At 40.4% G+C, this 18,235-nt stretch overlaps 1 protein-coding gene across 3 annotated transcripts in view; it reads left to right on the forward strand.

The window, feature by feature from the left end:
* Positions 1–5,856: 5,856 nt before the first annotated feature.
* CBFB (core-binding factor subunit beta) overlaps positions 5,857–18,235 on the forward strand; it is a 65,313-nt gene continuing 52,934 nt past the window's right edge. For 2 of the 3 annotated variants that reach the window (XM_044987644.1, XM_044987643.1), the window contains exons 1-3: positions 5,857–6,011; positions 6,212–6,298; positions 12,996–13,112. In XM_044987644.1, coding sequence (XP_044843579.1) covers positions 5,934–6,011; positions 6,212–6,298; positions 12,996–13,112 — 282 coding nt within the window. In that variant the 5' untranslated portion in view covers positions 5,857–5,933. The remainder of the gene's footprint in view (positions 6,012–6,211; positions 6,299–12,995; positions 13,113–18,235) is intronic. The other variant, XM_044987645.1, reaches the window with a different exon arrangement.

Consider the following 18,235-nt stretch of genomic DNA (forward strand, 5'->3'; position numbering starts at 1 on the left):
GGGTTCCTCTTTGTGGCATCACAAACTTAATGCTACTGGATATCAAAATGTAGCTTTTTATGCCTCTACATGTCCTTATCTTTTTTTTAACCATATAATTGCTGGTAAAAGAATGTCAGAGAAGTTTATTAAAATAATACCACCACCTCACTTTTACACAAAGGAAGTCGGTATCATTATAGCCAGTTTACAGAAAGAAAAACTGATGCACAGGGAGGGAAATAACTTGCCCCCAGTCATACAGCAGGCCAATGGCAAAGTAGAACCCAGGTCTCCTGCATCCCATTCCAATGCTCTGTCCACTAGGAAACACTCCCTCCCATTTAGCTGTAACAGATTATGCATGCTCTGATTCAGTGAGAGATATGGTGCACGTATATTTTTAAATAAAAATCACTTTTTCTTTACAAAGCAGTTGCTTTGATTCATTAGATATGTATATTCTAGCAGACTGAAATTCACCCTGGTACAGTAGACCAAGGCCCTTTGTACCACTTGAGACCCCCATCAGAGTTATGTAGGGGGTCTTTGGACCACACGATGGATTTAGCTGATGCTGGTCTGGCAAAGAAGATCACTTTGGAAGTGGGCTGGAATGGTTTGGTGGGGGAAGTCAAAGGAAGAGGTTTTTATGGGGTCACTGGATCTACAATTCCCTACCCAACTGGTGCGAAGGGGCTACAGATGGAGCACCAGCTGTACATGTATGGAAATCCAGCCTGTCTAGGAGTACAGGAGAGAACCTGAACACTAGGGCTTTATGTGAATGGACTGAATTTCACACTTAGTGCTCATAATTATACCTTTCAAATAGTCTGTTATATTAATTGAACTGTGATTGGCTTGTATATACATACCAGCAGTATTTGATTATGCTCCAAATGCCACACATCAATGGTTTAGTGTACACAGACATCTTGCTGATTAATTTGCACAATACATGAAATCAGGATAAAAAAGGGACACAGCACCTGTACTTTGCACTTCAAATAATGCTCATCAGTAACTGCAACCTAAGGAATGAAGGCGTTCTTTGTGGAAGAGAACTTAGTAACCACAGCATATACACAACCTCTAATTTGAATAAAATTCCCTTGCTCAGAAATAACCTCTCTGTAAATATTAAAGCACCATCCTACTTCAAGTTATTCATATGCCTTAAAATTGTATAAAAGTTACTTTGAAAAGCAGTTCTGCTCTGAAAAGCAACTGTAAAAGCAACATGTTTATTGATGCTCAATTATTTCTACTTTCTGAATGCACACTCCATTACAGAGCTAACAGGCAGGCTACATTCTTATCTTGTGAAAGAATCTGCAGTCCAAATTAGACCCTTGGTGACACCTGTGCAACCTCAGGGTCTTCAAAAGATTTGCATAGGTGTCACTGAGAGGAACTTAGTAAGCAATTGTGTTGGTTATGCACAAGAAGAAACTAAATCCAGCTCATTCTTTGCTGTGATGGTTCTGCAGTGCTCAAAAGTTAGGGTGATCACATAGCAACTGTGAAAAAACAGGATGGGGGTGGGGGGTAATAGGTGCCTATATAAGAGAAAGTTCCAAAAAACGGGACCGTCCCTTTAAAAACAGGACATCTGGTCACCCTACCAAAAGTAAAAAACAGAAAAACATGGTTTTATCACTGTTAAGAGTCTTATCTGCTTTTATAAAGAGGAACCAGACCTGTTGAGTAAGAAGGTGTCATTTCTCAGAGTAGAAGTGAATTTTAAAATATCAGCTCAGCTTAAAGACAAAGAAAAAAATGCATGGAGTAATACATGTTATTTTGTGCCAGTGTTTCACAACCAGTAGTTAGCTGTCAGGGGACTTTCCTGCCCTGTTTCTGTGTTAAGAGTAATGGAGGCAACAAAGAGGAGGCAGTGTTTTGTTCTCTTGCGAGCAGTCCACTAATATTATTGCCTGGTTTTATTTAAACAAAAACATTGCAGAGAAGAGAAGATGAAAACTTAAAGAAGACAAGTGACATGTAGAGGGTGGTGGGGAAGAAATCAGTCAAACTTAACTTTGCCTCCAAATAAAATGTGGAAAAAATATATGCCAAGGTGAAATCAACAAATTGTTAATTTGTATAAAGTCCCATTTCTTATTTAAGGGTTTCACAGCCAGTATCAAATTTGTTTTGACCTGGCACATATTTTTGGAAACTTTATTTGGAGGCAATGTTAAGTTTGGGAGAGGGACGTAAATTGGGGGAAGTAATAGTGGTGAAGGATTACTGACAATCAGGAAGCAGCTGGATCGCTACTGTAAAAAACTGGCAGTTCTCTTGTGAGGCCACACTGTTAGCAGATGCTGTTGATCCTGCTGGGAGACATGTATATAATCTTTTTCTTTGGTTCTTTAAATATGTTTTGCCTGCCTTAGAAGTTCACTTACTTTAAGAAGTACACATTTGAGTATAACTATTCATTATCATTATTTTATTATGTCAATCAAAATATAGTTTCTCTTCACTTTGACCATAACTAGAAGAAATAATAAATATTTGTCAATGATTTTGTTGTTTGCACTGTTGTAGCTGTGTTGGTCCCAGGATATGAGAGAAAGTGGGTGAGGTAATATCTTTTATTGGACCAATAATCTTCTTCATGTCTGGAGAAGGTAACCAGAGTGTCCAAGATAAAAGGTATTTACAGGGCATACTTTGTATTTAGCTTGGACACACTGATTACCTTCTCCAGACCTGAGGAAGAGCTCTGTGAAACTCAAAAGCTTGTCCCTTCCACCAATAAAAGTTGGTCCAATTATTTTGTTGTCATATAACCTTTAAACAGGATAGACAGAGAAAACTGTAATGGCAAAAGGTACATTAATACTAAAAATAAGAAATTAATAAAAAAATTATTAGTAAAGTTGAAAGTATGTAGAAGTGGAAAATGTATTAAACTTTCCATAGAATGGTTCTTCTACTGCAACTCCCCCACCAAAAAAACCCAACAATAATAAAATCCTAAAATACGAAAGTCTAGAAATAAACAATTAAAGGATACAGCCACTTTGTTCATATCATCTGATCCTCCTTAATTTACAAGGACTGCATGTAAATCATGACTCCCATCCAGGCTTAACTTTGCTCTCTCAATTTGCATGAGTATATGTAAAGTTAAGAACATGTTACTAGGAGACTATAAAACCTCATTTCCTTACCAAGGGATCTATATTTTTAATATGCTTTAACTAGGCTTGGAAGGATTAAACTTTTATTGGTAAATGTCAGCAAATGTTAATTTCACCAGGCACACACAAACTGACAAATATTTCCATTGATAATAATTGAAATTTACAAACAGGCAAAGAAAGAAAAATGTCACTTAGGAATTACTAGAGTTTGATTACTAGAGTTTGATTATATATTTTGCCATCAGGTTCACAATTTGTGTTTTAATGGTTATAAAGCTTTAACTTTACAAATCTTGCTGTCCACTGTTGTTGAATAATTATGGTCTGACACCCCCCCTCCCACAACAGTGAAAATGTAAATAGATAAAAATGGGAAAAACTGCTTAAACAAACATCAATATTATAAAAAAAATAAAAATTGAGTTCTGACAAGCCTAGCTATAACTTTAATAGAAAGGCTGCTGAAATAGAAATGGTCAAATATTGGTTGGTAATGTATCTATAAGGAATGTCCACATATTCTTACATTTATGTAAGATACTGTGGATGGGATCCACAAAGGGACTTATGCATTGCAACGCTGAGCATCATCTCACCTAGAAATCACAGGAGCAACATTGTAAACCACAAAGCCATGTTAGGGACCTAGGCATTCTATATAACGAATGGGGAGAGACAGGCACCTCAGAGTGCAATCCGCCAGCATGCTAGGTGGGGAGCTGCCTAAGCTAACCAATGGGAGATGCTGAGGAGAAGGGTGTGGGCTGAGCCCTGCCCCTCTCTCAGAGATAGGTACCTACGTTTTGGGGCTGCAGGGGGGTGCCTAGTTCTGTTTAGCGATCCACAAATGGGATCCTACTTCCTGGAGTCAGGTGGCTTGGGAGCTTAAGCGATTTCTTGTAGGACTGAGTTAGGTGCTCCACAAAATGGGCTGAGGATGCCACTGCCAATCTTCTAACCTTAAGCCCACCGGTTAAAGCACTTTCCTAGGATATGGGAGACTCAGGTTCAATCTCCCCTTCTCTGCAGGGGTGGGGGAAGAAATTTGGGAGACCCCTGTTCAAATGCTATCAGGAGAATACGCTATGATGTAGGGCACCCTCAAATCTCAGCTATTGCACTGTGGCCTAATAACTACTTAAGCATTTACAGTGGAACAGTCATTGGGCCAAACGGGGGGATTGAGCCTGATTTTTCCACAACCCAAGTGAGTGCTCTAACAATGGGGATAAAGTTATAAAGTGGATGGTGACATCTCCTCCTCTGTCAGGATTTTGAATGGGACCTGATCAAGTAGGTGTGTACAGAGGCTGCCTAGTGGATTAGGCCCTACATGTGATTTAGGTGACCAAATAGCTATCTTTCCCTGATTTGTGAATTGCTCTGGGGCTCAGGCTATGTCTACACTACTGCGGTAAGTCAACCTACGCTATGCAACTCCAGCTACGTGAATAACATAGCTGGAGTCGACGTACCTTAGGTTGAGTTCCTGTGGGGTCTACACTGTGGGGGGGTCGATGGGAGAAAATCTCCAGTCTACTTACCTTACTCTTCTGGTCGGGGATAGAGTTCAGGGATCGACCAAAGAGCGATCTGCTGTCGATTTGGCGGGTCTTCGCTAGACCTGCTAAATCAACCGCTGGTGGATCGATCTCAGTGTCCCTCCAGGCTGTAGTGTAGACCTGCCCTTAGGTGGGAGATTGGTCTCCCGATGCCTAGAAGGAGGCGGCAGAGCATGTGCCCAGAGGCAGAAACTTAGGCTGCGCGTTTAGGCACCCCCAGGATTCAGCAGGAGTTCTGTGGATCAAGGTGCAGGGAAAAGTGGGGTTTAAGCACCTAAGTACCTGTGTGGATCCCACCCCGTATAGTCCACCCCATCAGTAACGGCAAAGATAGCATCCTCCTCTTAGTCACAGAAAAATCTTCGCGCGCCTTCAAAATATTCCACTAGCAGAAAAGTTAGGGAGCTCTGAGGTGCATTCTCAGGCACCCTTTGATTACATGAGGGCCTGACCGTCGATTTAACCATCACTCTTGCTGCGTTGTTTTAATCCGTGGCTGTTACAAGTCACCGAAGCTTTCGCCTTTCCCCCGGGGAGCGGGACCAGATCTGGCAGCGAGCAGACGCGCTGCTCTTGTCCGGGCGGGACACAACAAACAAAGGGGGGGGGGAATTAACACCTCCCCCCTCCCAGCACCTGAGCCTGTCTGAACTCCCGGAGCCCCCGCGGGGGCTGGCGGGGGGCAGCCAAGCCCGCCCAGAGCGCTGCCCAGCCCCGAGGCGCCGTGTCCCGCGGGGGAGCGGCGCGTGACCGATCCCCGCGGGGCTCCACGGCCAGGAGCGTGTCGGGGCTCGGAGGCGGGGGGAGGTCTCGCCCGCCCTGCGGGGGCTCAGCCGGAAGCCGGCGAGACGGGCTGAGCGAGGGGCGGCCGCCCCGCTGCCGAGGTCCACGCGGGGGCGGTGACTCACGCCCGCCCAGCGCCTGCCAGGGAGGGGCGGCAGCTCGAGCCCCCGGCTCGCGCCGCGCATGCGCGGCAGCATCAGCCCCGGAGTTGTGAATGGTGCGGCTGTTTGGCCGGAGTTTACGAGCCGGGGAGGAAGTCGGGGGGGAGGGGGCTCGAGACGCGCGGCGGCAGCGGCGCGAGCTCTGGCGGTTGCTGCTGCTGCTGCACTGGGCGCGAGGAGGCGGCGGCGCGGCCGGGGAGGGGGGGCCGAACAAAGGGGCAGCGGGGCGAGCCGCCGGGGCGCGGGACTCCGCGGGGGGAGGCGGCAGCGGCGGCGGCGGCCCCACCATGCCGCGGGTTGTCCCCGACCAGCGGAGCAAGTTCGAGAACGAGGAGTTCTTCAGGAAGCTGAGCCGCGAGTGCGAGGTGAGGGGGACCCCTGGCGCTCCCCGAGCCCCGTCCCGCCGGGCGGCGCCCGCGCCTCCCTCCCCACCGCAGCGGCGCCCGAGCCCCGTCCCGCCGGGCAGCGCCCGCCCGCCTGCGGTGCCGTATCTCCCCTTATCTCTCGCGGCCGGGCGGGCGGGCGCCCGGGATTCCGCCTCTGATTTGCCTCCTGTTCCTCGCAGATTAAATACACCGGCTTCAGGGACAGACCCCACGAGGAGCGGCAGGCCCGGTTCCAGAACGCCTGCCGGGACGGCCGCTCCGAGATCGTAAGTGCTGCGCCTCCAGCCTCCATCCATCCCCCACCCCGAAACCCACCTGGGCCGCTCGCCTGGCGGGGCCCCCCGCGGCGCGGCGCGGCACCGACCCGTCACACGCGAGAACAACCCGGAACTGTGCGGAGCCCGGGCACCCAGCTCGCTGCCTAGCGGCTGCCGCTTGCCAAACAAAGCTGCGGATGCTGAACGCTTCAGCGGCAGGAGCGACTTCCTCCTCCTCTGCCCCGCTCCAGCGCGCCCAGGGGGCGAGAGCTGGGTTCAGCAAACTGCCCGCTGGGGTCGCGGCCAGGCACTTAATCGCAAAACTTAGCAACAGCCCTAAACTCCCCCACCTCTCTAGGCTGCATAAAACTTCACGGTCTAAATAACTGGTGTTGCTACCAGCAAAAGTGTTTGGGCAACCATGTTTTCACTGCATGGGGAATAAAAAAGGGAAACTAAAACCCAAGCAGCCTAAGTTAAACCATCCAGCCACTTCTTTAAAGAAATAAATGTGTCTTTCTGTCCAGCAGCTTAACTAAAACGTATAGTAACCTTTTAAAATACTTTGAGGAAGAGGAAAAACAACAAGGAGTCTTTGTGGCACCTTAGAGACTAACACATCTATTTGGGCATAAGCTTTCATGGGCTAAAACCCACTTTATCAGATGCATGGAGTGAAAAATACAGTAAGCAGTATATATATTACAGCACATGAATATATATACTGCTTACTGTATTTTTCACTCCATGCATCTGGTGAAGTGGGTTTTAGACCTTTAGCCTACGAAAGCTTACACCCAAATACGTTTGTTAGCCTCTAAGGTGCCATAAGGACACCTCGTTGTTTTTGCTTATAGAGACTAACACGGCTACCACTCTGAAACCTCTAAGGAAGAGGAACACTTAAAGTCATTGATTTAAAACTCTCATGGATGGGTGGGGCAGAGTGGATGCTGTTTGAGGGATGTTTTGTAGAAATGTTTTGTAAAAACTATCCGTTTCAGTATGTAGGATTCATAATACGTATTCTATGACTTATTTTTAAATAAATCAAGGGATACTTTGTAAACAAGTACCTTAATATAAATACGTTGAATGTTGATTAAACAATGATTTACTTATCTGCCCCCCTAGGGAGTGGGCCTTGCATTGGAACATACGGTGGTTGTGCTTCTAAAGTGAAGCACCCAGTTATGGAAAGCTTTAGTTATATCTGTGCTCTAGAAAAGAAAGGGAAGATAAATGTTCGTTAACATTTAATATTCTCCATATAACAGTATTTGCTTCTATAAAAGTTAATTTTAGAAAACTTCTTTTGCCTAATAGTAATAGCTAATTCTGCTATTACTAGAGGAGTAAAAACATATGTTTCTTGTACATTAAGATTTAAAAGTAGTGTTATGTATGTGAAAAAGTATTTTATAGCCAACAAAATGATCTGTGAGAGTATATTGGCAGTTCTTCCTTCACCGTTGCATATGTTGAAATTATAAGCTACTTATTTCAACTTTAAATTCCTTTGTCTAGGAAGTAGTGACTTCCAGGAATAAATAAGACTAATATAAAATTATTCTGAATTCTAGCCTATCATTTGGTTAAAATGAATTAGTAAATAACCTTGATATAGTGAAATTTAAAATGGGGAAAAAAATGCAGTCACCGAAAGCTTTTTGAAGTAGAGTAAATAATCTTTTCTGAGCCAAATCAGGCACGTTTCAAACTAAACTTTAAAATTTTAAATATTTGATTTTTTTTCTTAGTGATGGTACTAGTAGACCACTCTGATCCATGAAGTAAAACAAGATTAATATGGCTCCATGTAGTCAAAAAAAATTCTGCTTGATGTTTCTCGAATAAGATCTGTATCTTGTAGCATGCTTGTTAGTGATGTGGTTATTTGTACAGTTCCTTAAAACATTCATATTGAAAAGTCACCGATGTTTTTGTTTTGTTTTATTTTATTTAAAACAATTAAAATGGTGGCAGAGTTTTCCCCTTCACTAAGGGTTTATTTCACATGAGAGGAGGATTTACCTTTTTTTTTTTATTTCGGCTTAATAAAACACTTCCATCTACTTATCATAAACCTACATTACTACATAGTAAAACTAGGGATTTTTTTAGGCACAGTGTACATGGTGGAATACACCTTTACACAAATTATTAAAATAAGTTACTGTATTTACTTTAATTTGTGAATAGAAGAGTATTCTAATATAGCAGATTCCTCCTATTCTAGTTATCATCCGTTTTCAACAGTTGTCTAATACAGCTAGAGGGGGATGTTTTATAATGTGTATTGTAAGTGAGCAAGGTTTATAGAGAATCTGTACAAAAAAGTAGATATTATTCAGACCCCTGCATAGCAAATCTCTTGGGCTTGTTTAAATTATTGTCATTGAGCATTATTATTATTTTTAATATTTTTAAAAGTTTACTGTTGAAAACAATTATGGATGGAGAAAAACATAAATTTTTAACCTTTTAAGGTTCCTGGACCGGTGTCAATGCACAATATACATCTGTCACTGAGCACTTCACTGAAAACTTCAGATCTAAGTTTATAATTAGTTACAGCTAATACGGTTTGTGAAGAGTTATTTTTGTAAAATGGGAAATTACTGTCTCTTCACCGTCTCATTTCTATGCCTGCCATCTCTCCCTGCCACAACTCTGCCCCTTAAAATCTCTGGTGATGCCTGTTACACACAGTTTTTCAGTCTGTTGTTTATAATAGGAAATAGCTTCTTTTTTTCTTGACCTAAGACATCTGGTTTGGTCCAGTAAGACTGATTGCTTGTTACGCATCCATTTAGAAAGTGAGGGTACTGTAAGATCAAAGTTTTAAAAACTAACCAGTTAATTCAGTAAAAAAAAAGTTATGTAGATGATTTGCTACAGATAAAGAATTTATTCTCATCTCTACACAGGGAGGTTTGTGCCTTGTGATGGCATTGTGTCCAGAAGTAGTCTCAGAGTAATATAAAGATGGAGTTGGGACATAAATGCGTCATACAAAGGTCACAGTTCTCTAACTTCAGACCAAAGTGATTATGTCATGAACAATTTTTTAAAATAAAAAAAGTCATTACTGAGATGTAGTCTTAAATTATCAGTGGTATATTGTTTTGCGTACGTTGAGGAGAAAGCCTGCTTACAGCCACAGTAATCTTCGAAAAGTGGTGGTTGTGCATGTAAAATAACTCCCCTGACACTTACTGTACATAAATACTCAGTTAACCTGAATGGTTCTAAACAAGTTCTTCTAGTCTATTAGGTAATGAAAAGCCCTTTGGAAAAGAAAAATAAATGTAACCAATAACCTTTACAGTCTATTGATCCATAAAACTACTTTTGAAACTTAAAACCCCCCAAACCCTGTGTTAAGCATATTTTCTGGGTAGATTTAAATAGTCTTGGTCTCTTGCGTATACATATTTTATAATCACCTATAAATCTTTTATGGTAAATCTTTTAAGTTCAAATGGAAATTGTTTTTTTTAAATGTTGAACACTGACAAAACCCAAGAGCTTTAAAGTGCCATATCCAACCTAAAACAACCACTGGCTGCCTGACCTACAGAAAGTCTGTAATTTTTTGAAGTCACTCTATAACCTTGGTATCAGAGTGCTGATGTGGTGGTCTGTTCCTCCTCTTTGTTGTGACTGCATAGTATCGGTTTAGATGTTACACGACCATCAGGTTTCCACTCGCTCTGTTATTTATGGCAGTCAGACTCATGGGAATGACATCCTGATGAGGATGGAAGGCAGGAGTTCCTTCCATGGCTGACATCTAATCAACATGGGAATAACTTGAAAAGCCCTGGATTGACAGACACTTCTCTCTCCTTTCTAGAGCTCAACCAGAAAGCCAGAAACAGGGTTTGTGGGACTGTAGACTACTTGCTAGCTCCCTTCAAAACACTAATGATGATGGATGGTCAATACATCACTGATTTTTTTTACGTACATACCGATAGTAGTCAGACATGCCTATCTGGTGATAGGGAGAATAGGAGAGGCATCCCCAGCCTTCACACAATTGTGTGTGTGTGTGTGTGTGAGAGAGAGAGAGAGAGACACACACACAGACAGATGGTTGGGGAAACATGGCAATAACAGCCACGTTTACATGATACATTAGATGGGCTATTGGATTTTGTACGTGAACTATTGATCTAATGTAATTGGTTGGGGAGAGGAACACAGTGTTTCTGATAATTCACATAAGTCTCAGTATTTTTAGATAGCCTATAGGCCAGATACAGGCTAAGGCTGCACAGTTCCAGTGGGAGTTGGCATGCATTCATATTTTCAGTCGTCTTTTTTTATTATTTTCCCCGCCTTCAAGCTTTTCTATGATTTCCTGGATACATGTAAGGATTTCTTCTCTTGGTGCTTCACGCTAGGGTGACTTTTCCCCAAATAGAATATACTACTGCAGAGCTAGCATCCATGGGCCATCAGAAACTTGTGCAGTCTGGAAAGCTGCAAAATTCAGCTGGTCAGCCCTTTCAGAGTTTTGTATTAGCGTGTGCATGTTTGTTTTTAATAACAGCCTTAGTTTTTAAAGGCTAAAAATGCTGAGAGGATGGTAGTAAAGCTGCTTGGTGTTGGTGTTACTGCATTGTTGATTCAGAACAGTGTTTTTAAATCTAGAAAATTGTTTTTCAAAATATTGTATTTACATATGAGCAAACAAAAAACTACGAATTGGGAAAATGATGTAATACAAAGAATCTCCACCAGAGTTCTGATGACAATTGCTCTAGTTCAGTTCTTACGGTTTACATGTTACCTGAAGCTGTTGGAGTGTATCCTTAAGTTACACTTCTGTCTAGCTTTTTACTGCACGTTTATACTATTTAAAATGTTTTTCTTTGTATGTTTTGTGTTCTAAACAGATTAATATATTTGTACAATATCACTTTGATACTAATGACTGCTGTCGTCAATTTTAATGACTGACTGTGTTGGCTTAATGGGAATGCTCAAAAACTGCTTGTAAGAGAAAGTCAATAGATGAAACCTAATCACGGGATATTAGTCTCCTTCTGTTACAAAAATGTCTGGGCAAAGCAGGTTTCATTTTCAAAGTGAGAGATATTGATCCTATGACACTGTTCTTCTACAATGACTTATACAAAATGACGCAGAGCGAACTATATTTTAAGTGATAGTGTAGTAGAGTGATTTTTTTTATTACCGCTAAGTTGCTGAATTCTGCGTTGCTTAGAGGAAACATCCATTTTATGCTCCTCTCAGTAAATCATCTCTCTAAATTCAGATTATTTTGAGCTATATTTTTATGTACTTTTTATGAATAAACTGTTTTCTGGTTTAGTATTCTTTTAAATTTAAGTGAATAATGGTAGCCAGTCCAGAAATTTGATTGTAAGACATTCTATTTGATATAACTATATTTTAACAGTATGTTCTGGTATAAGTGTGTATCCGTGTGTGCATATTTAAACACTGTACTATATCATAACTGAAACGGTGAATCAGAATTCTACTTCTACCCACATTGTTTTCTCCCTCCCAGCTGTGCAAGTTGGAGCTCTCTTTCCCTGTTTAAATTGCTGTGATATCAGCGGCGGCTCCAGGCACCAGCACTCCAAGCGCATGCCTGGGTGGCAAGCTGCGGGGGGCGCCCTGCCGGTCCCTGCGAGGGTGGCAGTCAGGCAGCCTTCGGCAGCTTGCCTGCGGGAGGTCCGCCAGTACCGCAGCTCTCCCGCAGGCAAGCCGCCGAATCCGCGGAACCGGGGACCTCCCGCAGGCAAGCCGCCGAAGGCTGCCTGACTGCCATGCTTGGGGCAGCAAAAAAGCTAGAGCCGCCCCTGTGTGATATGCATAAGTCTAAACTTCTTATGAATGAAAATGAAACTTTATTTTCAGTTGAAGTTGAAGGTCATGGTTTACTTGAATACAAGGGTTCTCATTTCTGATAAGGTTAAGTCAATGTCCCTTCAAGAGTTTTTGAGAAAGAATACAACAGATTTCTCATACATGGAACATCTACTAATCTGGATTTCACTGAAGTGTTTGCCCACTCACGCACTAGCTATGGGGGCAACAAGATTTCACAATTTGACAGTATAATATTATGTGGTATATGGAGGGGTAAATTGATGGTGCGTTCGCTCACCTGTCTGTCAGCATGCAAAATAAGGGTAAATAAATATTTTCCTTGCATTTTTGTCTTTAGATCTCAGGTAATATGCCTCCCGGATTTATATATCTGTGAAAAACAGATAGGATTTTTTTGTTCAAAATCTGTGCTCACAGTAACAAGTCTCTGCAGTTCACTTTCTTCTGAAAGTTCTTCTAACTGGGAAAAATACTACTTTTTACAACATGTAAGCACTTTTTTAGTAGGTTTTGGTACTGAGTTGTTGGTATGGGATTTCCTGACAGAATTCTGAAATAACAGATTCTAATGTCAGCAAAAACTGATTTGAAAGAAAGTATTGATTCCATGTTGTATTTTATATCCGAAGCAGCCAATGGCAAATGTTGTCAAAATGGAATCAGATGTTTGTAACTTAATACTTAAGAAAAATGATGAGTGCATGTTTTTGACTTTAAGTATTCTCTATGCTGCTTGGCTTAAGACATAAACTGATGTAAAAATAAATGACTGCCTGCATAATTTATGTAATGTCTTGCTCCCTGATCCTGTTTGTATTGATTTTTCTAAAAGGCTTTTGTGGCCACAGGAACCAATCTGTCTCTCCAGTTTTTTCCGGCCAGCTGGCAGGGGGAGCAGCGACAGACACCGACCCGGGAATATGTCGACTTTGAAAGAGAGGCAGGCAAGGTAAGAAGGAAATTGTTGCAATTCAAAGATTTTTATGTGCAGTGTCAGTGGGCTTTTAATATAAACTGTGTGTATTATTTGAAATTCTTAATGTTCCACAGTTCAATGTGTAGTAGAGTTAGTTATAAAAATACCGATGAAAATTATTAAGATGAAATCTGCTAAATTTCTCTAAGGATTGTTAAAAATAAATTTTAATTGTAACTTACTTTAAAACACTTTTTATATTTCTTGGGGAAAGGTATGTGAGGTAATACTTGGTTCTTTCCTTCTATTAACTTTCATTTATTTTGGAGGGCAGAAGCCCACTTCTTCATAATAAAACGTTTAGGCACAACTGAAATTTGTTAGCTTTTAATATACAGTAGACACACCTTTGGGACTTCATTAAAATTACAAACCTTAACTAGCAAGTTATCTTAGAGAAATTTTCATTAGTCTCACTGAGCACATTCCCTTGGCAGGGCTCAGGTTGGCAATTGATATGAAGTGTAGGAATTTGCTCTTGTTCGTCCACTGGACATTTTTTTGCTTGACTTTTACCATCGCAAATTATAAAGAATAAATACTACTTTAAATACATTGCTGACTTTGCCTGTTCTGCTGTTCTGAAATGGTTGATCATAGAATACTAGGGTTGGAAGGGACCTCAGGAGGTCATCTAGTCCTCCAACCCCCTGCTCAAAACAGGACCATTCCCCAGACAGATTTTTGCCCCAGATCCCTAAATAGTCCCCTCAAGGATTGAATTCACAACCCTGGGTTTAGCAGGCCAATGCTCAAACCACTGAGCTATCCCTGCCCCCTGACTAAAATTCCTTAATGGCACAGTAGCACTTTATTAGTGTTTAGGTTATATCTTTCATCTCAGAAAACGTGTTTGAGAGGTCACTGTGATAAACTTACTGTTTTTTTTTGTTTTGGTTAATGTATGGTTTCACTGGATAGGAAAAATACTTAAGAAGAATGCTTAATGGATATGTTTCTCTGTACTATGTAGGCTATATGGGCCTGATCCAAAGCCATTGTGGTTAGTGAGACTTTTCCATTGACCATGGGCTTTGGGTCAGACAGTGTATATACTCTTGGACTCCCCCCGGGGCTGGGTAATTTTTCTGTAGTATTGTTTTCTAATAACACTCTTTTTTTATAAAGGTTCTTAAAGGGACTTGCTCAACTTAAAATTCACACTATCTGTTTTCAATCTTCTTTTGTTTCACGTAACTACTAACGTTAAAAACAACTGAAAGACAAGGAAATATTTCATAAAGTTTTACATAATGGCCTATTGAGTTTTCCCACGTCAGTATAAATAGGAAAATCTGATTGCAAATTCTCAAAGGACTTACTCAGGGTCAAATGTAGTACCTGAAGTTTCTTTTAACTCGTATTTTGAAATTAACTGGAGTTCAAGTTGATAGTTGTATCATGTTTGTGTTTTGTAAACCTATTCTGCTGTACTGTGGAAGCCTGCAAAAGAGTTAAAAAAAAAAACACATTTTGGGCAGGGAGCAGGGGGAAGGCTGCTGAATTGAGTTTGGCTCTTACTGAAAAATATTGATTCTGGCTCATAATTGAATGAGGAATTTTTTCTTGTGACATAGCAAACTGAAGTCTGTATTTGCCTATTTCAAAAATAAACAATTTTATTTACTTCCATGATTTTTTTTAACTTTGTTTCCTTGGAATGAATTTTTAAAGGGGTGAATTAAGAACTTAAGAATGGCCATTCTAGGTCAGACCAGTGGTACATCTAGCTCAGTTGCCGGTGCCAAATGCTTCAGAGGGGATGCACAGAACAGGTTAATTCATCAAGTGAGCCATCCTCTGTTGTCCAGTCCCAGCTTCCAGCAGTCAGAGATTTAGGGAGACACTGAGCATAGGTTTGTGACTCTGAACATCTTGGCTAATAGCTATTGATGGACCTATTTGCTGTGATCTTATCTAATTTTTTTTTAACTCGGTTATACTTCTGGCTTTCACAACATTCCCAGCAGGTTGACTGTACATCATATGAGGAAGTACTTTCTTATGGTTTGTTTTAAACCTGCATCCTATTAATTTCATTGCGTGACCCCTGGTTCTTGTATTGTGTAAGGGTAAATAACACTTCCTTATTCACTTGCTCCACACCATTCATGATATTATAGATCTCTATGATATCCCTCCCCTCAGTCATCTTTTTCTAAGAACAATCCCAGTCTTTTAATCTCTCCTCATATGGAAGCTGTTCCATACCCCTAATCATGTTTGTTGCTCTTCACTGTATTTTTTCCAATTCTAATGTATCTTTTTTGAGATCGGGTGACCAGAACTGCGCACAGTATTTCGGGTATAGGCATACCATGGCTGTATATAGTGGCATTATATTTATTGCCTTATCTATGCCTTTCCTAATCGCTCCTAACTTTGTTAGTGTTTTGTTGGTTTTTTTTGGACTGCTGCTGCACATTGAATAGATGTTTTCAGAAGCTATCCACAATGTCTCCAAGATCTTTCTTGAGTGGTAACAGCTAATTTTGTGTGTATTGTTTGGATTATGTTTTCCAAGTGCATTACTTTCCATTTATCAACACTGAATTTCATTTGCTATTTTGTTGCCCAGTCACCCAGTTTTGTGAGATCCCTTAGTTAACTCCAAAGCTGACTGCAAAAAGTTACAATCTTGAATAATTTTGTACTGTCTGCAAACTTAGCCACCAGATTTGCAGGAATTTAGTATATACTACTGCAAAGCCAAATAGAATTGATCTTATCACTGATGCTACTTGCTTTTTACATGTTAGTTTATAGTAAACTTTCAGAATATTTGGCTAAATGTAAGTCTCCTTCTGTATTTTTTCATTTAGGGCCATTTAGAAGTAGAAGATCATCCAATATAACATGAATGGTATTGTACTGTACATTGGACAAATCATGAATTCATGGGTGTGATATAGCATTATTATAAATCACGTGTGACATCAAGCTTGTACTATACAGAACTTGGTCTAAAGTGAAGTTGCTCCCATAGCATGTTGAGAAGAGAAGCAAACAGGGTAGAAGTGTTATATCATCAACAGAAAGCACCTCTAATGGCATTATAGTATTGTAGTTTAGTTGTCTGTCATTTATTCTTTATATAACTTTGTAAGGAGTTTTATGATTTTTTTTTTGCACATATTCAGCTGTCTCTATACTCAGACATGTGATTTCTGTAGCTCCATGCAACAATTTTTTGTAAGCTTTAACTCTTGAGGCAGTGGCATAATGTGTGTTTGTTCATCACTGGAGCTATGCCAGCAAGGCATGTTTTTAATTATATGAATAAAATATAGGCTATTGAGGGAGCTGTCATTTAATTATTATTCTAGGCATAACTCTGAGATCCTGAATGTAGATAAAGTTAAACTTACAAATACTGGAATCTTTTTATTCTAGAATTCTTTACTGTTTCAGAGTGTTTGGTTAACCAACTAATGTCCCAGAAATAGTTTATTCAGGATTTGTAAGTGCATTACTGCCGACTATAAACAGTTTTTGTCCTTAATCATGTAATTTTATTCTCCAGATAAACACTTTTCTAAGGGAGCTTTAAAAAAAATTCCATAGTTGAGTCCAGTTTGTTGTCCAGGGAAAATGAATTAGCATCCTGTTCTTTATCCACAGGATAGGAGTCTGACATACGAGGCCTTTTTGAGGATAACACATTCCTTAATAGTTATTGGGACTCTGGGGGATAGATCTTCGCAGACAGATATGTGCAATTTGAGTTATTTTGTACCTCCAAGGATATATACGTTCTAGAAAATTGGCCTCTAGATCCTAAAGATCATAAAACAAAATCTTTCAACGATCTTCTAAAAATAAAAAGCTCAAAGGAAGTGTAGGAGTTACACAGTGGATCAGACTTGTGTCCCACCTAGTCCAGGGTCCTGTCTGACAGTGACCATCACCATATGTTTCACAGGAAGGTTCAAGAAGCCCAACAGTAGGCAGATGTAGGGTAATCTGCCCACATGAATGTCTCATCCTCATCCCTATGAGTTAGAGATTGGTTTAAACAAGGCTTTATTTCTTTTCAGATTCCCTTTGCTAGCATTAACTATTGTAACTCTGGATATTTTTATCATCTATGTAAGTTGAATCTGTCTCTGAATATTGCATTGTTTTTTACATCAACAACATGCTATAGCAGTGTGGTCTGTATTGTGAGGAAATATTTCCTTTTATCAAATTTGAATGTTACCTTTTAATTTCATTGAGTATCCCTTTTGTTTTTCTATTATGTAAAAGAGAAAATAGAAGCCCCTGATATTATTTTAAATGCTTTTATTATTGTAAAGTTACTCTCTTCCATCTCCATCCATGTGAGGTTTTTCTGTCCCTAATCATTTTTGTCATGCTTCTCTGAACCTATTCTAATTTTACAACACTGTATTTGATGTATGGCAACCAAGTACTGCACACAATATTCCAGAGGAAGCTGTGCCATTGAGTCATAAAACTTTATATTTTCCCCATATTAATCTCCATTTCATTCCTTATGCAGTTAAACATCTTGTTTGCTTTTTTTTGACAACAGCTGCACATGATCAGAGGTCCTCCACACAGCCAGCCTCCAAGATGCCTGTGTCTTTTCTTGAGTTCATATAGTAACTTTAGACCCTTGTAAAGTGTTTGAGTAATTGAAATCTCTTCTTCCGTTTTGTATTAATTAGTATTGCCATTGTCTGCCATTCACCTAGTTTAAGTCCCTCTGACATTTATCACTCTCTTCAAATTATGCCACGGTTGAGATCATTAATAAATATATTAAAAACTGGGTGGAGTATGGCGCATTGAGGCACCCTGCTGTTAACCTTTTGCCAAGATGTAAATTGACCATTTATTCCTATTTTGTTTTCTGTCTTACCCAGTTTTTCATGCATGACTTAGTCCCTCACAAGAAGCTGAAGAAACTTTCTCAAGGTCCTGCTGAAAGTATAAATAAATTGTTAACCAGTTCTGCCTTATTCACTACTTTATTGACAGACTTTTCTTTGCTGAAATCAAGCTGGTTAGACTCAGTCATTTTTTAATTACTTTTCCAACCAATTTACTGATGTAAAGCTTACTGATCTGTAATTCACCAGATCACCCAT

This window comes from Mauremys mutica, chromosome 14, assembly GCF_020497125.1.
Source record: "Mauremys mutica isolate MM-2020 ecotype Southern chromosome 14, ASM2049712v1, whole genome shotgun sequence".
NCBI lineage: Eukaryota > Metazoa > Chordata > Testudines > Geoemydidae > Mauremys > Mauremys mutica.